Source organism: Xyrauchen texanus, chromosome 11, assembly GCF_025860055.1.
Source record: "Xyrauchen texanus isolate HMW12.3.18 chromosome 11, RBS_HiC_50CHRs, whole genome shotgun sequence".
Taxonomy (NCBI): Eukaryota; Metazoa; Chordata; class Actinopteri; order Cypriniformes; family Catostomidae; genus Xyrauchen; species Xyrauchen texanus.
Genome location: NC_068286.1, coordinates 42799006 through 42825412, shown reverse-complemented (window position 1 = coordinate 42825412; position 26407 = coordinate 42799006). Strand labels below are relative to the sequence as shown.

Here is a 26407-nt window from a genome sequence, read left to right as displayed (position 1 = left end):
ATGTCTTTTTCCCTTGGATTTTATTACCAGTCTTCTTTCTGGTTCTTGTGTGCCATCAAAACTGTCAAGTGGTCTGTGAAGTATTTTTTGTTTTCACTCCCCATACAGAACGTTCAAACACAAAACTAAAGTTTTTAGTTTGTTCTCGATTTTTTTTAAATAATTTTTTTTTTATTAAAGAAATAAAGTAAATTGGAACTCTATGGAAGTGGGTGTATAACAGGAGCAGGGTCTCTTTGTTATTAATTTTATTTAGGTTTGTGATTTTATGGTAACCCAAGAGTATGACCAATCAGAAATGAAGATTTGTCATTTTAGTCTATCACGTGAAGGCGATGATGTGTGGTATCGGTCCTTTTACTAAATGCTTCACAAAAGTTGAAAAATGAAACAGTTGGATGAACTAAATCACATGCAGGGCAATATATGAAATAAATACTGAAATGTTATGTAAAAATTTATTTAGTTTCAATACTTATATATGACCTGTATACTTTCAGTCAAAAGTTTGAACACACTTCACTGAATATGTTTCTGGTTATCTTATTTTTTGTTCTTAAGGCGTTTAAAATGATTTTTGTTGGTTTTATTTTTTTCTTTAAAAAAATATATTTATACTTTTTATGTTAAGACTGCACAGTTAGAATGACCCTTTATGATGTCATTATTGCGTTTTCTAGACACCTTCAAATGGATCTATTAGTGCACACTGAAACATTTTGTATTGATTTATTATTGTTTTATGGTTTTTATTATTATTGACTTCTATCTTTCAGACATGCTTTTTCTCCAGGGATCAGAGGTGATCTTCAAGGTGACCTTGAGTCTTCTTGGCAGCCACAAGCCTCTGATTCTTCAACATGACAATCTGGAGTCTATTGTTGAGTTCATCAAAACAACATTACCCAACCTTGGCCTTGTGCAAATGGAAAAGACAATCAATCAGGTAGGGATGTGAAAAGGAATTCGATAGTAAAAACAAAACAAAAAGCATGCAGATAAAATAAAGGTAAAAAACATCTTTCTACATTATCCGTTGTGCTGGCTCAGTTCAATACATAAGTGCTGCTTTTGAAAGCTCACATGTGTGATTGCATGTATGCTCTGTGAAGAGCACTTGTGCCTTGTGATGATACAGCTGTGTGTGTGTGAACAGTCGGATGCGCTTTTTAGTCAAATGCCCTTCTTGGCCAGGTATTAATGTAAACTTAGTCAATTATGTTTTAAGTGAATGGAGAGAGAAAAGAAAAAGGAAAAAACTTGCATCAAAAAACTGAATAACTTGTCTTAATGCCTTTCATTTGTTAATTTTTATATATTTTTAACTTTTGAAAGAAGTGCATTCAAATGCGTTTAAATTTTGCTGTGGTATTGAAACTAGTTTTGTGAACCAGTGCTACAATTTTCACTAGTATTGGTTTTGTGACAACCCTGCAACCAGGTAATATGTGTGTCAGTGTTAGCACACATGCCTTCAACATATCTGCATTCTTAACAGATGTATATACGCATACAAACATATTTTACTTGCATTAAGTGACAAGTCTGTGGCACATTTGGGTGTACAATCAACACGCACTTGTGCACAAACTCGGGTGTGTCCCGCGTTCGTCTTCATGTGTGGTTTTGCCTAAGTGCTTGTTTCATCATGAACTCAACACAAATAACAGATAGAGTTAGTAAAGTGTGGGTGTTGATCGGTGTGTCCGTGCATGTATGTGCGCTTGAATATATGAAACGGTACAATACAAGACGTTTACGAAGAGGAATGGTACTGATAATGCACAACCACTTTCAAACTATAAATACATTTAGATATTTATTTTAGATTTATTTCGAAGTAAGCAAAGTAAAAAAGTGTGGAAAGTACAAGTAACAACATAAATGAGTGTTGAATGCAAACACGTGTGAACTCTAGCGCATAAGTCAGTAAGCAAGTACTTAATAAGAGAAGTACACATGGGCATGAAACAGCTACACCCAATACATAGTGCAATAATAATGCATTCATAATGTCTCATAATGCACCATATAATTTGTAACAACTAAAGGACAGTTATATTACAATAAAAGGCTTTGCCTCTTTATTATTTTTTGATTAAAGAGAATAATGCACAATATATTACAACACAATCAGAATCCAATTATAGTTGTTATGCCTTATGACTGCCTAAGCTATGCTGATTTTACATGACAGCACTTATAAAATACCTAATATACCAGGCATCATTTAAGTGCATAGTGTGAACAGGCATAAGGCATTATGACGTGACCATATACCATTATAAGTGTCCTTGGCCTGCTTTAAGTAAAGTTACAAAAGCAAGGTCTTATAAACTGTCAAAACATAAAGTTGTAACTGACAATACAATGCATTTTGAAACTTTAAGAAATTTCACATGTAATTTTTTCCAAGATGGTGTCATTTAAGTGAAACATTAAATTATATTTTAATGACATTTTCATGCCATAGGCCAAATGAAAATATCTAATAAAGATAAAAAGTATTTTGCAAGCTTGAACCTCCTTAAAAATGTCTTGTGTATACATATGTCACTTTACTTGAAGCATAGTGTACCTAGTTTATATAATACAAATATGTATAATATTTATAATATTGTGTAGGCCCCCTCGTGCCACCAAAGCAGTGCCAATCCGCATCTCTGAATAACATTCTGAGATTATATACTTCTCACCACAATTGTACAGAGCGGTTATCTGAGTTACCATAGAGTCAGTCAGTTTGAACCGGTCTGTCCATTCTCTTGACCTGTCTCATCAACAAGGTGTGGTGGTGTGGTGGTGGTGTAGTGGTCTAAACCACATAACTGGTAAACTGCTAATCAGAAGATCGCTGGTTCGATCCCCACAGCCACCACCATTGTGTCCTTGAGTAAGGCACTTAACTCCAGGTTGCTCCGGGGGGATTGTCCCTGTAATAAGTGCACTGTAAGTTGCTTTGGATAAAAGCATCTGCCAAATGCATAAATGTAAATGTAAAACAAGGTGTTTCTGTCCACAGAACTGCTGCTCACTGGATGTTTTTAGTTTTTGTCCCAATACGGTGTCAATTTTAGAGACTGTTATGTGTGAAAATCCCAGGAGATCAGCTGTTACAGAAATACTCAAACAAGCCCATCTGGCACCAACAATAATGCCACAGACCAAATCACTGAGATCTGCATGATTTTATGCCCTGCAATGCTGCTACATGATTGGCTGATTAGACAATTGCATGGATGATTGTTGATGCCAGATGGGCTGGTTTGAGTATTTCTTTTTATTAATTATTAAACCACAGTAAAATCCAAATAGTATTACTCTTAAGATTTCAAAGTCAGAAGTTCCTCTCTTGGTGCAGGTTGCAACTCAAAGAAAATTAAGTTTGTGTTATTAATATTTATTGATTGACATATTCATTTTAGCTAAAGTTCCTGAGTATTTAGCCTACTATTTACAGATTTAAATATGTAATTTGTTATATTTCATGATAATTCTATTTCCTGTTCTTTGTCTTATAAACAATGGAAGTTTTGTATATTACTGTAGCAAGATAACAGTAACATGAAATATATGGCATTTCATCACTTTTTTCTGTTCACAATTTTGAATGCTGCTACTGATCAATAAAGGTAAACATCATATTGTGCGACTACACATTACTTTACCAAGTGCTTAAGTCTTACTTGCTACATCTTGCCTTAAGTATAGAGTTACAAACTAACTAGTATTTATGATGGCCCAAGTGTGAACATTATGTCCCATTTAAGTAAGACCTTACGAACGACTGATGCAACTCTACTATGAAATTAATAGTGTCAGTCAGTGCATCTCATCCTACCAGTTATGTTGTTGATCAGTTTAAGCGTGAGACACCTTTGCATAAAAACTCGTCATTACAAGTTTACAAGCCTCCCTTAGACCTGCAGTATAGTTGCTTTGATAGGATTTGCATGGCGTTTTTGAGGATTTATGAGACCATAAAATAAGACAAAAGATGTGGAGAGCTCACATCTGCACACTGTATGTGTAGGACGTTTTCTTGGTGTGTTGCATCTACACGCACAAAGAAACATGCTTTGACTTGCCGTTCGTCATCTCATACATTTGTACATGTCTGTGTACCTGTAGGTGTTTGAGATGGATATCAGTAAGCAGCTGCAGGCCTATGAGGTGGAATATCACGTTCTTCAGGACGAGCTCTTAGATGGTCCATCTACCCTCAGCCAATCACAGCGAGTCGCACAGTTGGAGAAGACCAATGGATGTCTCCGGCAGCAAAACTTGGATCTACTAGAGGAGCTACAGGTGGCTTATACTAACACAAGCAGAATTTATATTTGCATATATGCAATTTATATTTGCATATATGCAATTTATATTTGCATATATGCACAATATTTTTCTAAAGGCTTCACAATGTATCAAACTTTTAGGAGAAAATGTATTCAAGATTTAAAACTCGTTTTGTTTTTTCAAAGTTTCCAGAAGCTTGTTTTGCTGTTCTATTGTTTTGTAGTGTCCAAAGTTCAGTCTGAAATATCATACTGCAATTTTATTTTATTTATTTTGTATAGATTGTTGTTGTTTGTTGTTTTGTTTTGTGCTTTATGTGTATTGCTTCATGTTTTGATTTGTTTTGTTCTGTTTTGTGTAGGCCTGTGGTGATTAATAAATAACCGTTTGATCGCGATTATTTGAGATAACCTCGATTATTGCGCATTCTAATTCAAATCACATTTGAATGCCCAAAAAGGGGGATAATAAGTGAATATACTGTATAAATGCCATGCACAAATGCACGTTTGTGTGTCATTCAGTTAAACTTAGAGTCCAAGCATCACTGAGCCGCACCGTCCGCAGATGTCAACCAGCTCCTGTCCGGAGTAGCGTGTGAAGTGATATAATGCACACGCTGTCAGCAGAGGCTCGCGCCAAACTAGAAAATATAAGTATAAACTGTGACAGTGAATGCAAAGCACTTCGGTTTCACTTTAAACGATCGTGTAATGGCAAATATTCCTGGTTCATACACGCAGTGACAAAGAGAAGGAGACGCACGCTTACTCAATTTCTTTGGAGTGATGAAATGAATCGTAGGTTTAAACACAGCATTAAAATAACGTGCGAAAGTGAAGAAATTTGGACAGAAATATTTTACTATTGCACAATATAATAAATATTAGATTGTTCAAAAAAACATCAGTGTAAATGTAAAATTGACAAAAATTAAAGTTAACCAAAAAGAGAGTTTTGATATTTAAAACATTATTTTTCATGTCATACGTTTTTAAAGCGTTAACAAGAAATCACAAGTCCCATATATTTCAAGTTAAATAAAAATAGCTTCTTAATGTGTATGAAGCCCTAAAACAGACAATTAATCATCATAATCGCAATTATTTGTTTTACAAATAATCTTCAGTCAAAGTTCATAATCCTGACAGCCCTAGTGTTGTCATATTTTTATTTTATTGTTTCAGCATCTAGACAATTCAGTTCAGGTGTCTGAATTTTATTCCAGAGAAAGATGGGAATTACATTTTGTTTACTTTTCCATAATCAAATTGCAAACTTAAATGGAAACTTAAACAAACCTAAACTTCAATATTGTTTTCTGTCAGGCTGCCAATGCTAAGAGCCGATGGCTGGAGACTCGTGTGGTGGGCCTGGTGAGTCGAGAGGCTGAGCTGCAGTTGGAGGTAAAGACTCTGCAGCAGGAACGGGCAGAGCTACAACAGACTTTATCCAACCTGAGAGCACTCTACAGCAGTCTAGACAGTAACAGCCCCTGTCCTGCTCTGGAAAACCTTAATAACACAAGTACCAACCAGTAACCGTGCCAGTGGGGATATGGAGTCTAGTCTTCATAAACAGTCAACTGTCATCACGAGGGCCTGGGAAGTCTGTCATTAAGCTCTTCGTCTTGGAGTATTGTAGACATCGGCTCTGTCTCTGTTAATCCTCCCACCCTATTGGTCCTGCCATCCTCTAGACTAGCCATCTTAGAGGAGGAGGACAGTGTGGGATTTTCAGGACTTGTCTCCACTGAAGTTCCTTCACCTCAGTGCTCATTTGGAGAGCTAACAGGCTTTTAAAATATCTGGCCAGAACTGATCAAACAGCTTAAATGATCAAAACAACACAAAACTGAAAAGAATTTCCATGATGCCTTTCTTTTCTGGTTCTTGGAGCTTTCGTGACTTGGGCAACTTTTTTAATTGATACTCCTTTTTTCACTCCTAGATGTCATTTTGGAGCTGTTAGCATAGATCTGACCACAATCAAGCCTCTCTAAGGTTGATTTGAGGTTGATTTAAGTCTGTTTGTATTGTTACTGTCACATCAGATTGACAGTTCCCTAGTAAGCACTGACCAGCTTGCCGAGAGGCTACAGATGATTGCACTCATGCTGTGCTGTATAATGTTTGCACCCGTTGTTCTCGTTTGTGACTGTTTGTGTGTATTTTTGTATGTATGTGTGGATTTCAATGTGGCCAATACATCCACCATTGTATCCTAGTGCAATATAACTTGATTTAAAAAAAGAAAAATGACAACCCTCCAAAATACTGTAAACATTTGCTAGTCTTGCAGATACCAAAGAGGAGCTCCAACATCCTGAGTGCTTGTTCATTAACAGACACATCTGTTTATTAAAGTTTATTCACTGGAGGCTCAGACTCAAATGCTGCTGATTTACTGTTTAAAATCACTCAGAAATTGCTCTGTCAACAGACACATCTTCCAACATAATATTAAAACCATTTAAACACTATTCTGTCCTTTTCATTATTTCACATAATGATCTGTAATGCCAAACCTCATCACACAGAGTATCTGTCAATCTGCATTTACTCTGTGGCAACTCTTACTCTTGCAATGCTGTTGTTTCGGTACCAACTGAACCAAAGACCTCAAAGTAATTGTTCACCCAAAATGTTATGTATTTGTTATTTAATCAACCTCATGTTGTTCCAAATCTATAACAGACAACCTCAGCATGAACACCAAGATCAACGGGCGCATTGGGTGCACTACAACAACTCTTGCTAGGCTGACAAAGCGAGCCTGGGAAAACAGGAAGCTGACCGTCCGAACAAAGGTGGCAGTGTACGGAGCCTGTGTTCTGAGCACCTTGCTGTATGGGAGCGAGTCTTGGACCTTCTACGCAAGGCAAGAAAATAGGCTCAACACCTTCCACCTGCGCAACCCAAGGCACATTACCAACAATGAAGTCCTCAACCATGCCCAGATTCCAAGCCTCCTCACACTCCTGCGCCAATGCCGTCTATGCTGGCTGGCCAACGTTTATCGCATGTAGGATGGATGGATTCCAAAAGATCTCCTGTATGGAGCTGGCCACCAGTAAATGAGCGAAGGTATGCCCCCATCATCGCTTCAAAGGTGTGTGCAAGCGCGACATGAGGGAGCTGGGTATGGACACTGAGAAGTGGGAGGAGTACGCCAGTGACCGCAGTCAATGGCACCATGAATTGACTAAAGGGCTCCAAAGGGGAGAAGGGAAGATGAGGCAGGCGGCAGAAGAAAAGCGCTCCTGGAGGAAAAAGAACCTACCCTCTGACATGAACTTCACCTGCGACTACTGCAGTTAAAATGTAATTTTAAACTGTTGGACACAAGTTCGACGTGTGTGTGTGTGTGTGCATATGTTTTATAGTTACAAAGAAAAATGTTTCATAATATTCGAGTTCTGTTGAATCACTCTTTAATTCTGTTTCAATAAACAACTTGTAGAAGTACTTGTTCAGAACATTATTGCAAAAGTCAAGGTCACAATCTTCCATGTACTTTGTCTCACTGCCCTTTCTTTAAATCTCCATGTGGCTTACGCTGTTGATTGAACATATTGAACTTTAATGACATTAAACGAGACTTGTACAAAACTGCTCAAATTAAAGGGATAGTTCACCCAAAAATGTAAATTCTCTCATCAGTTACTTATGCCATCCCAAATATGTATGACTTTCTTTATTCTGCATGACACAAATGAAGATTTTTAGAAGAATATTTCAGCTCTGTAGGTCCTCACAATGCAAGTGAATGACGACTAGAACTTTGAAGCTACAAAATGCATATATAATATAAAGGTACTCCAGATGACTGGTGGTTAAATCAATTTCTTAAGAAGTGATATGATAGGTGTGGGTGAGAAACAGATCAATATCTATCACTTTCACATTATTGTATTTTTGGTGATTCATATTTTTCATGCATATCGCCCCCTACAGGGCATGGAGAAGAATTTATTATTAAAACAAATTACTTAAATATTGATCAGTTTCTCACCCACACATATCATATCATGTCTGAACACAGATTTAACCACTGGAGTCATAAAGTCAAGTCATGTGTTTTGTTTTGTTTTATTATGTTCTCTGTTTTTTTTTTTTTATATGTTTTGTTTTTTGCTCAGCCTCCAGACAATTCAGTTCAGGTGTCCAAAAGTCTGAAAAATACTGCAATTTTTTTGTTTTGTTTTGTTGATTTAGTTTTAGTTTCATATTTTGATTAATTCTGTGTATTGTTTCATGTTTTGATTTTCTTTCTGTTTTTTTCTTCTTCATATTTTTCGTGTTGTTTCATTCAATTTTTTTGTTTTTACTTTTCTGTTTTGTTTAGTGTCTTGTTTTTTTTTTGTTCAGTTTTCTGAACTTTATTCAGATGAAAATTAAGAATTGTTCTTTGTGTAAATTATTATTATTTTCTTTTATTTTTTGTATACTTTTATCATTTATTTAATTATCATTTTTATGCTCCCTTTATGTGTATTTTGCAGCTTCAAAATGTTGGCACCCATTCACTTGCATTGTATGGACCTGCAGAGCTGAGATATTCTTCTAAAAATCTTTATTTGTGTTCTGCAGATGAAAGAAACTGAGATGATGATGAGTAAATGATGAGAGAATTTTCATCTTTGGGTGAACTATTTCTCAAAATGCACTAAATTAATTGTAAAAAGATATAAAGTATTATTATAACATTAAATGTTTATAATGTTGACATGGTTGTTCAATTTTGGTCACTTAATCGGCATCCGTTCATCGTCATCCAATTTGTTTGAAAATTGCAAATATTGTCTTACTTATATACACAATGTATCCATATGTCTGACTTGCTCCTGAAGTGGTTGGTATACCTGTATTAGATATGGGAAAGTTTAATTAATAAGAAATAATAATTTATTAAATACATTATTATTTTGATAAATCAAATGAACAATGGATTTGGTCAACTTTTTATTCATTCTTTAAAAATCTGTACACAACATAAAATATTGGGATGTTTTATTCTGAAGAATTTTAAGAGGAAACAGCTGTTCATAGAGATATGATTCCATTCTTATGTGATGTTGTAACACTGAGACACACTACTGTGTCCAACAACACGTTGATTAATGAGTCATTTGTTCAACGGCTGCACACCATTCAACAGTGCATATCAAACATTTCTAAAACCCTGAGCACACACTGTGTGTTATATTTTAAGCCTTGCAAGCAGTTCAGAGTAATAGCCCAAAACAATAAAATCCTTTAACTTTAACAATAACATTACTTAATAATAGGTGGATCTTTTAAATGCTTGCCCAAAGCGTGCTTTCTGTTGATTTTTAGCTAAGGAATTGATTTATGTTCAAGCACCTCTATTGTGTGTAGTTCCTGTGTAGCATTATAAATGTATTTTCCTTTTTTGTTGTTGTTAACAATCGTGTCTACATAGAACACAGAGTTGATCAAATTAACTCCTTTAGAGCTTGTTCATCAGATGTCATGTCATAAAATAGCTTCCATGAGGAACCGCGTGAGTGAGTTTGCTTGCCAAATCGCAAAGTTTTCCTGGTAAGTGCCAATTAAGCTCAGGTTTACCATGGACAATACATTCAGAACAAAGCACACACAAACTCACATTCTCCCACTGGCTCTTACTCGCCCTCTTTGATTTCACTTAAATCTTTCTGGATTGTAAAAGCAGAAATGCTTTTTTATCTGCTCATCATTTCAGAGCAGTTGTTGGCAAAACCATTGTTCAGTTGTTCTGCTTTATCATCACCTCTTTTTTTTTCCAATGACACTTATCACACCTTGTTTTTCTCGCTTGGCAGCATTTATTATTTTAAAATATTTGCCAGCTTGTGGTTTTGCCACGCCAATCCCACTCGTGCCACACTGTAACCTACTTAGAACATCACCCAATATCAACAAGTGTCTGTGTGTGTTTTAAGATTTAATATGCTTTTCATAATTTTTCCTGTTGCCAACCTGGTCCCATGTTGGACGAGTTGGCTTGACCAAAAGCATGAGTCCATAGACTAACCCTAGAGAAACATTTTAAGTACATTTTTATTTGTATTTTTTACATTTCATTTTAATGAATCGCTTTGTTTGGGCAGTCAAACTATTTCAAATACTGTAAACCTTTTTTCCATTAAGGGCCATTCGAGTATTTACTCAACTGTTCGCGGGTCATACAGTTTCTTGCAATTTATGATTGTGGGTTGAAATCAACATACGCATTCCGTTACGTGCTGACACACCGAGACAAAACACTAAAAGGTCTGTTTATTTTACAATGGTTTTTGTAATTATTACAAATATTTTTAAAACATTATTTTAATAGAATTTTAAAAGTTATTGAATCAAGGCCATTTTTTTGCTTTTCAAATTATTTTTCAAATAGCCTCACAGGCTGGGTAAAATGGTCTTGCGGCCCTGAGGTCTGACGTTCCCCACCCCTGCTGTAAATGATTCACCAATTCACTTGAGCCCAACTTTTCTGATTCAAGCTAAATATTTAGTTAATTACTGCTGTTTATCGCTATGTTTTTGCTCTTATATAAAATAGTGTCTTTTCTTTTTTTGAAAGGAATATTTCACCCAATATGCTTTGGGGCAGCCGTGGCTCAGTTGGTAGAGCGGGTTGGCCACTAATCGCAAGATTGGTGGTTCGAATCCCGGCCCACATGACTCCACATGTCGAAGTGTCCAAGACTGAACCCCAAGTTGCTCCCAATGGCAGCTCTACCGCCAGTGTGTATGAATGGGTGAATGTGTCACAGTGTAAAGCGCTTTGAATACCGTTAAGGTTAAAAAGGCGCTATATAAGTGCAGACCATTTACCATTTAAGCGATTTGGAATGGAAGTCAATGGGGTTTGGTTGCTAGGGTGCTCTAAATGGTTGCCAGGGCATGGCTAAGGTGCAGGGCATGATGATATTTGAAGACTGATTGCTCACCCAAGGTAAACAAGACAACTCTCATGTCTCTAGAACATTCTGATCCGAAGATAACCCTCTCAGCCTTTTTGAATGGATGTCAATGGGGCTGGTTGCTAGGGAGTGCTCAACCATTAAACAGGGCGATTCTTATTGGCTGCTTTCTGATTACCTGACTCAAAGGCGCAAATCCGCAAGTCTCTAAGACATTCTGTTCTGAAGATATCCAAGTCTTTATTATAAAATATATTATATTTTTTTACATAAATGATAACTTTATTACAAAAACGAATGACACAGCCATTGTTAAATGTGATCGAGCAGAGATTAATTGCAAACATTAATCATGTATCTTATCTATATTGTTTGGAATTGAGATAAAGACAATATGTGTTAAGGAGTTTTTTATGTACATTTTTATTTCTGTATTGCTTTTAAAACCCCAATAATGTCCCGGGTCAATTTGACCCGAACAGTACCGAAGGGTCCAAAAAGTGAACACACAAGGGTTAAGATGATAATATAAATATAACAACCTGTATATTTATAGTTCATATTGCAACATTTCTATGGACTAAACTATAAAACTCTATTTATAACCTTTGACTGTAGAATTATCATCTGATATCATCCTTAAATAGCTTCGATGTAGTTAGCCACTTTCTGTCAGTAGCTGGTAGTCTAGCTAACTATGTTTTCAAAAGAGTAACTTGAGAAGCTAGTTTCAATTTAGCTTCCTCGACACTGGTACATACAGTAGTTAATAATTAATACAGTTAATAGTGGCCATAAAATATAACAACTGAAAATAAATACAAAAAATAAAAACAATGTATACTACGTTTCACACTTTTCAGTACTCCTCCTGTGCCTAGGTGTAGCCTACTTTCTTAAAGATCATAGTTTTATGACAATCTCTCCTTGGGCTGGTGTTTTGTGCTTGTCACATAATTTTGAGTATGGATAATATGTGAACAAAGACTTGGGGCTTGTTTCTCCTATGACCGGTGTTCTCATTCATTGTATTTTTTGACTTTTTTGCAATTGACATGCAAGTTTCAGCTTTACAGAGATTGCTCTACAAAAATCTACTAGACATTTTAAGGCAATTTTGAAATAGGCCGGACACTTTTCTCAGGTCCAACCCTCTAATAGACGGTTGTATAATAATACATGCCATAATACTTCATATTTTTCACCAATAGATGTTGTTCATTTTACTTAGCATTTAATCAACTATTATTTTTAAGAAATTGAGAAATGATTAGAATAATTTATCTCGCTGCTCCCAATAATGCACAGATAATGAGAAGTGAAATAAACATATTCAGAACAGAAAATAATAATGTACAACAATAATAACATTTACAAAGGAAGTATAGTTTAATATGCTTTTATGTTGTCTATTAACAACAAAGTGTCAAAACCATTGTTTGATTCATAGAATAGATTTAACCGACCCTGTACATCTTGTAAAAGTAAACAAAATGTGGTTGCTTGTTTTACATCATCACAATCTCTTCTTATTGTGAGATGTAATAAGCTGTCAGTAGATACAGTATCTCACAAAAGTGAGTACACCCCTCACATTTTTGTAAATATTTGATTATATATTTTCATGTGACAACACTGAATAAATGACACTTTGCTACAATTAAAAGTAGTGAGTGTACAGCTTGTATAACAGTGTAAATTTGCTGTCCCCTCAAAATAACTCAACACACAGCCATTAATGTCTAAACCGCTGGCAACAAAAGTGAGTACACCCCTAGTGAAAATGAAGAAGAAGAAAGACGCTGCCTGATTGTGAGCAGCAGTCAGAATATGCTTCAAATTTGTTAGACGTTTGGCAGGTAGAAGGTTGGCTTCTGCGCAATAAAGAAGGCTATTAGTTATAATATGACCAAAACATGATGTAACGTTTGGTCACGGTACACCACTACTTGCTGGAAAAAGTAGTTCTCTACTTGAAAGCTACACTGTTTTAAAAGCAGCTAAGCTAATGTCAAGCTACTGAATATTTTTGTTAAGTTACTTGTAGTTAGCTACTCCCCAACACTGAAGTTAGGTTATTTATTGTGAATTCTAACCTTAAACCATACTATTAGGCAGCAGTTGCGAAGCCAAGGGTGGGCCTGCACCCACCCAAATTAGACCCAAGATTTAAATTAGTCAAAATTAGTACCCACAATTTTAGTGTTCAAATACACATGAATATTCATAAATTCTGATTTCTGAAAGTGTGAAAAAACTGTTTGAATGTGTCGCTACTCTGTTGTTAAGGAAAATGTGGTTAAAGAAATTGGGGTGAAAACTTGACCCATCCATTTTTATTAAGGCCCACCCAAAAGTAATTTCCTGGCTACGCCCTTGCTGGGATGTGTTTCCACGGTCATGGAAAATCTTGAATTTTCAGGGAATTTCAAAATTGTATTTACAAGCCTGGGAAAGTCATGGCAATGAACAACATTTTAAAAGTCAAATGACATGGAAATTTCTAAAGCGAATATACATTTTTCTAGTTATGTTCTGCTCTATAATATTGCATCACCTAAATATTGCTTTAAGTTAGAGCTTGTGTACTTATTCGCAAGCAATTGTGATGTTTGATTTGTGAGTATATCCCTCTTTAAAGTCCTTTCTTTTCAGTTAATTGGTCAAAAAGTTTCAAAACTCTTTCTGAACAATTCATTTACACATCAGTTGGAATGAAATTACTTAAATATATATATATATATATATATATATATATATATATATATATATATATATATATATATATATATATTAAAGGTGCAATATGTAACATTTTCATGTAATATTCACCTTTTTTTTTTTTTTGCCAAAGTCTGAACGGCTTGTAACGCAACTTAAAAAATGAGCCCTTAACAGACTTCCAAGGTTGCCTATTAAAGCCCTGTAGACTGTGATTTTTATGTGAAGGGAGCGGGTCAGTTTTGCTGGGAAAATCCAAAGGATGTGATGTTTATGCACGCTCTTGAGAGCCTTGCCTCAGTAATCGCTTCTCTTACGATATTCAACAGCAACAACAAACTGCAATGCTAGGTAACGTTAACTTAGAGATGGAATCCAGCAAACGTCCTGCTCCCAGCACAACACCGACTCTTACACAAAGTCAGAGTAAGCAAAAAGAAAAACATTTATACAATTTATCCCGTCTTGCTAAACGGAAACATGATCGTGGTCGAGCGAAACCTAGAGTGAACATCGGCAGGGCATTTGATTCCTGGAGGACCTTCGTTCGTTTTTGGGGATAAAAACTGACCCTGGATTGGCGTTCTTCTTATTGGACAGGTAATCTTACATAACTGCAAACCATGTGAAATATAGTGCCATAAGGATTGATCTCTTTTTAGAGTCTTTTTAGCTAACTTGATCTTGCCTGCTAACGCTGACGAACTGCAAGCTACCTTGCTTCGTAACTTTCAAATATTTTCAACGATCTTCTCTTTATACTAATAGTCAGGTATGCTGATTCACAGTAACTGACATAAATAATGTTAATATGTGATTATTCAGCTAGGTAAACTACAATAACTCATGAAATGAATGCTAGACATTGTTCAAGATAATGCAAAAAGACCCATTCATTAGTGTAACACAACTTGGTTATACAGAAAATATATACATTCTATTATTATAAACAATAGCGCATCAATATGACAATCAATATGAGCTAGGGGGTGGCCCCACTCGCAATTGCTTTTTTAGTCATTTTTTTGGTCATTTTGGAACAATTTAGTTCATTAGAGGTGAAATCATCTCTGTACAAATGTATAAACTTAACATGTGCACACACCAAGGTCGCCAAACCTCTCTGTCCCGGGTGTCATTGTATTCACCCCCGTCCCCACAGTCCGACAATATAAAAATGCTGCCAGAACATTCCGGTGCCACCACAGACTGATCGCTTACTCCTGCCTGGCCACCACTTTGAAAAACTCCTGGCTCCGCCCCTGCACATCGGTAAGTAACCTGAAGTTTTATCCAACCTGCACATTTTCCTAAACTTTATCTGATTAAAATATGAGTGGGGAATTAATAAAATCAGTTATGTCTTTTTCTGGTTACATCTGTGTCAGTCATTTTCTGAAGACTTGCTTATCGAGATTCGAATGGCATAGTTAGAGTAAATATCTGTTCTTTACATTGTGCGGGGAAACATGTGATTCCACTGTGACCTATGTGAAACATATGAGAATACACTCAGAATCATATGACTTCTGCGGAACACAAAAAATGATATTTTAATGGACAAATTATGTCTGTTTGTCCATACAATGCAAGTGAATGAGGACCAAACATTCAAGCTCCAAAAAGGACATAAAGGCACCATTAAGGTAATGTATAAGACTCCAGTAATTTAATGAATGTCTTCTAAAGCAATCCAAATGGTTTTGGGGGACCACAGCAGACCAAATCGAACTTCTTTTCACTGTACAGCTAGAAATCGAGTCTGAATTCAAGCTTGATCACAATACCTAGCGCTCTGCATGTGCCTGATGTACAATCGAAAGTGTTGCAGTTTGGTCTGTTCTCAACCAAAACCAGTTGAATCGCTTCAGAAGACCGGTGAAACCACTTGCCTCATATGAATTACTTTTATCCTCCATTTATGTCCATTTTGGTTTTTCTGAAAATGTGGTCATCATTCTCTTCTTGTGCATTGTATGGACAATCAGACATTACATCTCCATCAAAATATCATCTTTTGTGGTATACGTGTTTAAATCAACCAAAAGTTGAGTAAATGATGACACAATTGATCATTTTTGGATCAAATTTCCCTTTGGAATATAACAGGTCTATTGCCTCTGTACAATATCAGAATAAAATTCATAAATTGTTATCTTTACGAATAGATGTCTGCCACTGCTGCTGAACTTGAAGACGGGTAACCTGCCTGTGACTCCTCGTATGATCCTGCTTGGTAAGTATGACATATTAGAAATGTCAACATACACTCTGACACATATGTTTCTATTATCAGGAAAAGATTCACCTTTATGTGACTCATTCTAGAATCTACTGTCTTTGAATTGTCTGTGTTAAATTTTCATCATTCCCATATAACCTTCTTTCTAGGGACTGGCTGTGTCAGTTATCTTTCAATATTATTTTGAAAAAAGATGCATTGAATGTGAATGGTACCTGATGCTGTCAATCCCTAATATTCTCCCTACATTTCCTTTTGTGGCCCACTGAAGAAATAAAGTAATGCAGATATGGAGCAACACAAGGGTGAGCAAATGAAGACAATTTTCATTTTTGTGTGAAGTATACCTTTGAGAGTCAGATCACATGATGTGTTTTCACTGGGGGTGTGTTCAGTCATTTTCTTTGCAGAGATGGTGTGAGTTCATTGTATGACATCGTTAGGGCTGGCATAATTTTATCACTGTCTTTTGTACACCCAGCTGTCATGGGAACATATATTACATGTTAATCTATCTATCCATTCTTTTAAGGTCCAGGTGATATTCCAGGGCATTGGATGGAACGATGGATGATCAGCCTGGAAGTCCGAATAATCTGCATGGGCGTGCAGTCAACTTTTGTCATTGGACTTGCTGCATAGTTTTCTTCATTACATCTTTAATTTACAGCATCCACACTGGAATTCCTTCAAAGGTAACAAGCTTGCACTTATATTATTATTTGTTTAATTTTCATTAATATATTAATATTATTATGTTGACTTAAAGGAATATTTCCCCATTTAATAATTATCTAACTTACTCAATTTTGATCATTTTCACATGGGGGTATTCACTGACAGGCTCCATAAAGAACAAAACAGCACCATAAATGCACTCTGTATGACCTGTGTGGTGTATTCCAAGTCTTCAGAAATAACGCAATATTGGTGAGGAAATTTTAGATAATCAAAATCATAACATTTTAAATCATTGTTCACTGAAAATCTTCCTGTCTTGTTTTTCAGACACTTTATTGGAAGCAATCCAGAAAATGGGACCAAGGCTGCATGGGGAAAAGTGGTGTCTAAAAAAAATGGTGGCAACCACAACTGCCAGTAGATTTCAGTTTTTTTCCAGGATTCGTTTTACAGTATGGTAATTCAACAGTAATATGCTGTGAAATTACAGTTGTATACTGTAACTGTCAAAAACAGTATCTTGCTGTTAATTTCAAGCACAGTAACACACCTTATTTTTACAGTATAATATTGCCAGTAGATTACTGTTTTTTTTACAGGACATTTTTTTTACATAGTATTTCTTGTCACAACCAAGAAATCCCTGGAACCAGAACATCTTTTACCATGTTTGGCTGGGACACGTAATATAAGGAATCAACCCTTTCAGAATTTAAAATAATGAGATCATCCATCAATTAAGATTAAACCCTCTTGTTATCTGTAATCGCTAACTGAAGAACTGAATAAGACTTTGTGTTAATGCAGTGTACACAGTGAAGCACACATGAGATATATGACACATACGCACACGTGTTTTAACATGCTTCTTGTACAGGTGCCAAGTGCTTATGTACAATAACTGGTATATTTGAGGTTTCGGCAAGACAGCATACATTTTTCTGTAATATGCAAATTAGGCAAATGGGTGTGGTTGGTGCTGTAGAGGGTGGAACTTGTGAAGACCTTGAAGGCATGTTCTCTCTCAGTTGTCATATACTGTGAAACTTATTTATGAACAAACCATGCATGAAGATCTGAGTCTAAATGAATTAACATTGAATTACACTGTTCACAGTGTCTCTGGACACAAAATGAAACTTTTAGATGTCTGTTTTGTAATTATGTATTTGTTTTATTATTATTGCAATTGCTGATGCTGATTATGATAATCGTTTCTACTTTACGCTTAGATTTCAAACAAAAACAAAAATCAAAAGCTCTTTTAACAGACTGATTTTGCAAAATAAATAAAATTATTTTGTGATTCGTTTATTTTTACTACATATTAGTCATTCAGCGATAGTTGTAATGTAATATTTACATACCAACATTTTTTTGCCATTATATCAAACACAGTTTAAACCTATTTGGTTAGTTAAATGAAGCTTAAAATTGTCTTTGTGTTTGTTTTTGAGTTGCCACATTATGCAATATTCTGGCATGTCTATATCAGGTCAAAAATGGCAAAAAATAAACAGCTTTCTCTTGAAACTTGTCAGTCAATAATTGTTTTGAGGAATGAAGGCTATACAATGCTTGAACTTGCCAAAAAACTGAGGAGTTCATACTAAGGTGTACACTACAGTCTTCAAAGACAAAGAACAACTGGCTCTAACAAGGACAGAAAGAGATGTGGAAGGCCAGATGTGCAACTAAACAAGAGGATAAGTACATCAGAGTCTCTAGTTTGAGAAATAGACACCTCACATGTCCTCCGCTGACAGCTTCATTGAATTCTACCCGCTCAACACCAGTTTCATGTTCTCGATATTTGGTGGAATAACCCTGATTTTCACAGCTTTCATGCGTCTTGGCATGCTCTCTTCCAGTCTTTCACATTGCTTTTGGGTGACTTTATGCCACTCTGACGCAAAAATTCAAGCAGCTTGGCTTTGTTTAATGGCTTGTGACCAGTAACCATCCATCTTCCTCTTGATCACATTCCAGATGTTTTCAATGGGGTTCAGGTCTGGAGATTGGGCTGGCCATGACAGGGTCTTGACCGGTGGTCCTCCATCCACACTTTGATTGACCTGTCTGTGTGGCATGGAGCAGTGTCCTGCTAGAAAAAGCAATCCCCAAAGTTGGGGAAACATTGTCAGAGCAGACGGAAAAATGTTTTCTTCCAGAATAACCTTTTAGCTTGATTCATGCATCCTTTACAAAGACGAATCTGCCCAATTCCAGCCTTGCTGAAGCACCCCCAGATCATCACTGATCCTCCATCAAATTTCACAATGGGTGTGAGACACTGTGGCTTGAAGGGCTCTCCAGGTCTCCGTCTAACCATTAGACGACCAGGTGGAGGATCGGTGATCAAGAGGAAGATGGATGGTCACAAGCCTTCAAACAAAGCCCAGCTGCTTGCATATTTGTGCCAGGAGTGGCATAAAGTCGCCCAACAGCAATGTGAAAGACTGTTAGAGAACACGCCAAGACGCTTGAAAGCTGTGACTGAAAATCAGGGTTATTCCTCCAAATATTGATTTCTGAACTCTTCCTAAGTTATCTTATTCTAGGCGACTTATAGTACTTTTTTACTACAGAGTGCCCTGCAACAGGAAGTGTCTTGCTCCAGGGCACAGTGGTTGTAGCTCTGGGTTTGAAGCAATCTACTTCCCTTACACCTCATTGTTTTTGTTCTGTTATTGTCATTGGCTGTAGCAACCACAGTGTGGGTTATAAGGTTCTCTTGTCTTTCTCAATGTGTACCAGTGCACCATCAGTATAACAGATCTTCATTAGTTTGTGCATTAGCCTGGATACTGTGATGAATTCCACTTAAGTGAATGCATACAATAAAGACACAGTTCAAAATAATGTTTGTTTAATATCTGCACTTGGATGCCAATCACACCTCTGGAATGTTAATCTCACACAATTAATTTAGCCTCTTAGGGGCCTGGAGCATGTTCAAACCAGTAGTTTTAAAATACTGCATGAGCCTTTTCTCAGGAAATGGGGATATTGAGCCAAAAACTTCAGATTTTTTTTTTAAGATCACACTTTGCGTTAGGTGTCTTTAACTACTTTGTACTAACATTAAAATACATACAATACAATGGATTTACTGTATAACTACATCTTCTGCAAAATTCTCACAAGATTCACATTGGCTGCTACTGAGGTGTGGGTAGGCTTCGGAGTAGATGTAGGGTTAGGGTTGGGGTAAGGGGTAAGAGTTAGGTTTAGGTTTAGAGGCCATGCCATTCACCTGCAGGTTAAATGTGTAAATAAAAATGAAATTAAATGCAGGAACTTTAAGTGTATGTTCAATCAGTGGTGCCTGCTGCTGTACAGCCGTATGCACTGTGCGAACCATGAGCGCTCCGACTGACCTGAGAAACATTTACTCACAGAATATTTCATAAATCATGGAGTGAGTCCAATATTTCTGTTGGCGAATGAATAATATAAAAACATAAAACCCATATGATGCAAAACAAAAGAGGCATATGTGCAAATGCAAACAAGATTAATGAAATGGCTGTTAAGTGTACTCTCTTTTGACATTTGATTTGCTGTGATTTCCTAGATGTATAGGGTGATCTTTGGGGGCACTGAATGAAGTGAGGTAGGATGGAAAAAAGAAAGAAAACTGTAAATATTCACAGACTTGTAATAGCTAAAAATACCTTTATGGATTCAATCCCCTTGTAACAGCTAGCTATGTGTCAACCGATACAGCCTGAGGACTGTTCATAACATAAACTAACATGCATGTTATGAGACTCATGACACACGTGTCTTGTATGTGTCACGCACATTGACTGACAAACACGTGTAAAATGAACTGGGCAATGCATACATTTTGTATTTGTATGCAAATATGTTTTTGCATTGCACAACAATGTAATCCCATAAATGTTATGCTAGCTTCCCAGCATTGGAATTTGCTTTATTATCTTCTCAGAAAGTATCCTACTACACCCCACCCTAAAAAATAACCAAGATCCATTATAGCCCAAAATGAAAAATCTTCTTTCTTCAATAATTGTGGTTTCCTCTTTCAGTTTTTTTTTTTTTAAATCTCAGTAAAGTGGTCTAGTTCATTTTACACGTGTTTGTCAGTCAATCCTAAAATATGATAACAAGCAGCTCACATTTACACAAGTTGACCTGAGACAGAGGCCCCCCACATCTCTTCCTAGAAGGTTCTTATTTTTCAGAGAGGGTACTGGGTGTGGTCCAGGCTCTGTCGTAGGTGTCTTCTATAACCCATTAAATGGTAAGTGCTGCTTGAGGGATGGGTTTTGGTCAGGTCTTGGCTACATGCAAATTATATGTGATATAAGAGCTGTTTTTGTGAAAGGTTTGAAACTAATATATATCATCTGTCATTGCCAGCGTTCTTCTCATCATTACTGGCTGTTTAACACATCATGTGCATACATTGTATATCTGCACGTGACAGAGAGAACATTTTAACCTGTATTTTGCCAAGAGCGACCCACTGAAAGTTTGTCTATCCCCATTGTCTAACCAGGTAACAGAAAGTGTAGAAGTCAAGCAGAACACATAGGCGGAAATTGCGGGGGGGTCATATCTGAGGGTTGTCCCCCCCCTAAAATATCATAAAAATATGTGTATTTTAAATAATATAATGATATATTCTTAAAATAATTGTTTAAGAAATAAAATAATACAAATGAAAACGGGGCAACAATAAAAAACCCCTTGGTGTCCCCTTCAAAAATTGCTCTTGATAATTGTTATGTTTATTGTCCCCCCCCAACATTTTGATGACATTTTCGCCCCTGGCAGAACATACAGAATATGTGTAAAACATGTTAAACCAATAAGACAACCTGCAAAACATCTATGTTTTGATAAAGCCAAAACAAAAAAGCAAAGCAAAACAAAGGAAAGCAAAGCAAAGCAAAGCAAAGCAAAACAAAACAAAAAAGCAAAACAAAACAGCAAAACAAAAAAGCAAAGAAAAACAAAACAAAACAAAAAAACAAAGCAAAACAAAAAAGCAAAGAAAAACAAAACAAAACAATAAAGCAAAACAAAACAAAACAAAAAACAAAGCAAAACAATAAAGCAAAGCAAAACAAAACAAAAAACAAAGCAAAACAATAAAGCAAAGCAAAACAAAACAAAAAACAAAGCAAAACAATAAAGCAAAGCAAAACAAAACAAAACAAAAAAGAAAAACAAAACAAAACAAAAAAGCAGAGCAAAGCAAAACAAAACAGCAAAGATAAAAACAAAACAAAACAGCAAAAACAAAACAAAAATAAAACAAGGGTCATTCCCAACTCCTTTTTAAAAATACCTTTTCCATGACCCAAATCTCTGAATGAAATGGGGGTCATTTGGAAGCAATTTATGACTGATTCCTTTTGTATGACTGTTCATTGCTTCTCATAAATTCTCACACCTGGCAAAGTCAAATGTGGTTTCAAAAATGCAAAGGTATTATGAATTATCATGGCAGGGTTTGTAAATAAACCCTTGAAATATCGTTTTCTCCGGAGGGCAAGGCTGTTCCAACCAATTCTATAATAGCCACAATTAAGTATATGCAATTCATCAAGGCATTATAGCAGATGCCACATACCATCCTAAGATCTCTGTTCTGAGAAAAATGTAATTCAATTCTTGTGAATTAACCCCCCCAAAAAGCATTATCACACCAAAGACATTTACAATAGTGACACTTATTATATTAACATTTAATGAATGAAAACATTCTGAGTTTATTAAGGATGGTATGTTATACAAAAGAAATGTTGATATATTTTTCTTATAGAAAAGCTCTAAGAAATTTCAAATGAAGTCATCACGTAATTATTCTAAAGAGACTTTGCAGTGTCCTAAGCTGTTAAAAAACATGGTCATATTTCATCTCTTCTTTTTTCACTGTCCTTCACATAATATTATTTTCTCCTTTGAATTTTTCTAATCTCTTCTCTGCCTTGGGGCTTTTCTAGTTTCAACAGAAATGACATTGCTTGTATGTTTTACAGTTAAAGTCTGGAGGGTGTTTGCTTTCACATATGTGCTCACACGTGCATTTTGATACATATCTGCATGTGTTTAGGTGTGTTTCTAGGAACATATCCAAGCTAACAGACCATTACATTTAGCCTCATCACACTAGATGAAACTCAAAAGAAAACAAAACATTTACTTTCTAATTTTATATACCATAAAACAGGTTCAATAATGTATTTATGAATTTAAAGGGATAGTTCACATTAAAATGAAAATTCTCTAATCAGTTTTGTGCTCATGTCTTTTATTTTGAAAGTTTAGTTCCTGTTCCTGTTCATGTCATGTGGTTTCCTGGTCATGTGATGTCTTGTTTCCCTCCATATTCATGTGTCTTGTTTTCATTGGTTTATTGTCTTGTTAACTCATTATCAGTCTTGTCATTGGCTCATGTTTTAGTATCTGGTTATCTTGTTATTAGTTCAGTCTCGTCATTGGTTGTTTATGTCATGTGGTTACCATTTACTTGTATTTAAACCCTCATGTTTGTGGTGTTAATGTATCGTTGTTCGGTGTAATGTTGGTCAAGTGAAGTCAAGCGGTTTGTATTCATGTTTTTGGATTTCACTCTTCATGTAAATAAACACTACACTTGTGTTCTTCACCATCGTCTCCATCATCATCATCGTCATTCCTGCCATCTACGTTACACATTTACTCACCCTCATACACATCTCGGATGGCATAAGGGTGAGTAAATGATGAGAGAATTTTCCTTTTTGGGTGAACTATCCCTTTAACATTTAATCAGAGCCTCCCACTTAAAACCCCAGTTAAATATGACAAACAGGATGACTACTAAATTATGTTTTAATAGTCTTTCTACTGAAAGAATAAATGTTGAAGGCATTTCTAAAGTATTGTTGTTGATTCTTCACATACCCAATTTTATTGTTCAGAGAGTTGCCAGTATGATAAGGTAAGTGCAGATGTTCTCTCCATGACATAATTATATGAAATCTGATTGGCTGGAAGAAATGAGTCCATTAAGATAACACGATGACATCATGTTTTTTCCAAGTTATCACACCTACAACATTGTAAACCTATTTTACTATTCTATTTTGGGATCCCATTATGTGTAAGTCTGTAAAATAGGTTTTTATAATTACAATTTCCGCTGTTCTTCATGATCTTTTATCTGTTAATGATTACATTTTAACTCCTGGGGTGTTTTCTTTGTCCCATTTTTCTTGTAATGAAGGTAATCAGGTAATCAGATAAAACCGCAGAGTTTCTGGGTTGTCATCTTTTCCGTTGCAGATATTTGTACATCTTGTATTACCTGAAAATATTTTGGGCAAGGTATTTTCCATGGTACATTACAATGAGTAATGACACCATCCAGTCTGTTTACTCATTCCACTCATGAATTACTAAAATACAGGCTGTCACATATATATATATCAGAGGTTAGGCCTGAAAATCCTGCCCATGCCTCTATATACACCTATAACACACACATACACATGTACTCTCTTGATATGACAGTTATGATCATGACATAAAAACCCAATCTGGGATCCATTCAGGCATATATACATAGAATTAAATACAAAGTAGAGAAACGCTCAAATAGTCATAAAAGGCATACAGTATTGTGCATGAATGCATTCTAACACACAAACTTGTGTGCTTGAAGAGTTGCCAGTAACTTCCACACCCCTAATTGCCAAAAGAAAGGGAAAATAAATTCACATAGCTCTTTATACTCTGCAGGTGTGCATTAGAGAGAGAGAGAGAGAGAGAGAGAGAGAGAGAGAGAGGTGGGTGGGTGGGCGAGAGAGTTGTGGGCGAGCGTAAATCTGGTAAAGGTCTTTGGTAATGCTAGATTGAATTTAAAAGGTTTGCTTCTTTATTCTGGGTAAATAGACACAGGTTGGGTTTATGTGCACTGTCGTCATCAGGTAAACGATATGTTATTGTTGCTGATGACATGGCATAATTCCACCATACAATGACTACTTCAAACAGCCTACACACTCCTCTGCATCACTGCGTGACTGACAAGTAAGGACAAACTATAACTTTGGCTCATGCCATTAATGCATAATTTTAGAGCATTGTGTGCTTAATAATTCAATATATTATTACTTTTGCACTATTTCCTTATCGTTATTCCATCAAATAAGATCGTCTTTTACTCCTGCTGAAAACCTTTTCAATCAGGCTAAACTGGTTTGTTGGTCTTAGCTGGTTTGGTCTTCCAGCCTGACCAGCTAAACAAGTGCCCAACACCCCTCTAAAGCCAGCCAATAGACTAGCTTGACCAGACTTAAGCTGGTTCAAGTGTATGCACAGAGTGTAAAAAATACATGTATTTGTACAGAGAAAATACAGTATAATTTAAATTTATTCCACATTTTTAAATAAGTGTTAAATTCACCTTAAATACGTTTATTCACACCAAATTTACATTTCACTGTTACTACTGATTATATGTTACTAAAAAAACAAAAACAACAACAACAACAACAAAAAAAAAAACAGGAATTTTCCTTTAAATGAAGGTGTTGTTAAAAAAAATATCTATTTTTTTTTACCTAACATGTCTGTAAAAATATGTCATATATATATATATATATATATATATAATATTTTTACAGAGGAAATTAAGTGTAATTCAAAAATAATTTCACATTTAAATAAAAGTGTTAAATTCCCCTAAAAATACATTTATTCACAACAAATTTAAATATGTAATATTTAATAAATGTAAAATGTAATTTGTAATGAATTCCGTTAGATTACTCAAGGTCAGTAAAGTATTCTAAATACTTTGGATTACTTCTTCAGCACTGGTAGATGTTTTCACTTGTAAGACAAAATACACATGTTAAAAATACATTCTATCTTATGCAGTGTTGTTTCTAAAACAAGATTAATCAAATTGATCTTGTTTTAAGGATTTTTAGAATAAAACAATACAAAAATTATTATCAAGAATACGATTTTTGCCCTAATATCAAAGATCTTACTTGAATAAATAAATTATGATCCAACATGAATTCTTGATAAAATATATGATCGTGTCTGGTAACATATGCATGTCAAATGGCAAGAAATAGCATTTTAGCTTAGCGTAAAGCTGACAATTTACACAAGGTTTATTTCTATTTCTTGTGCACCAAACTTTGTCTGCTCATATGAATGTAACACATCATAAGAAAGTGTTTCACCGCTGTTCAAATACACTTTGGATAGCATCATATATATACAGTAACAATGTTTAACGAGAGAAAACATGTCCTTTATGGTAAACTATTGTTACATTTATAGAGGAAAACAATAATTGGGCATTCCCAGAAGTCCCTTCGTAACCCAACACATCATTATATTTTATAGAAATAGTTGTTTCTTTTTAGTTTTTTTATATCAGTTATGTACATTGGGGTGTTCTGTGCTATATTTTATGTGGTATAGTTAATGTTTAGAACATTATTTTAGTGTCATATGTGATGGTGTTTTATGTTTGTACTGTCTCTACATGTGTA

General features: G+C 35.5%; 1 protein-coding gene across 1 annotated transcript in view; it reads left to right on the top strand.

Annotated features, from left to right (window-relative positions):
* The window catches only part of LOC127651750 (TBC1 domain family member 1-like), a 91311-nt gene extending 84473 nt beyond the window's left edge, over positions 1-6838 (top strand). The window contains 3 exon segments of the mRNA XM_052137745.1: positions 777-946; positions 4132-4308; positions 5625-6838. Coding sequence (XP_051993705.1) covers positions 777-946; positions 4132-4308; positions 5625-5837 — 560 coding nt within the window. The 3' untranslated portion in view covers positions 5838-6838.
* The last annotated feature ends 19569 nt before the right edge of the window (positions 6839-26407 follow it).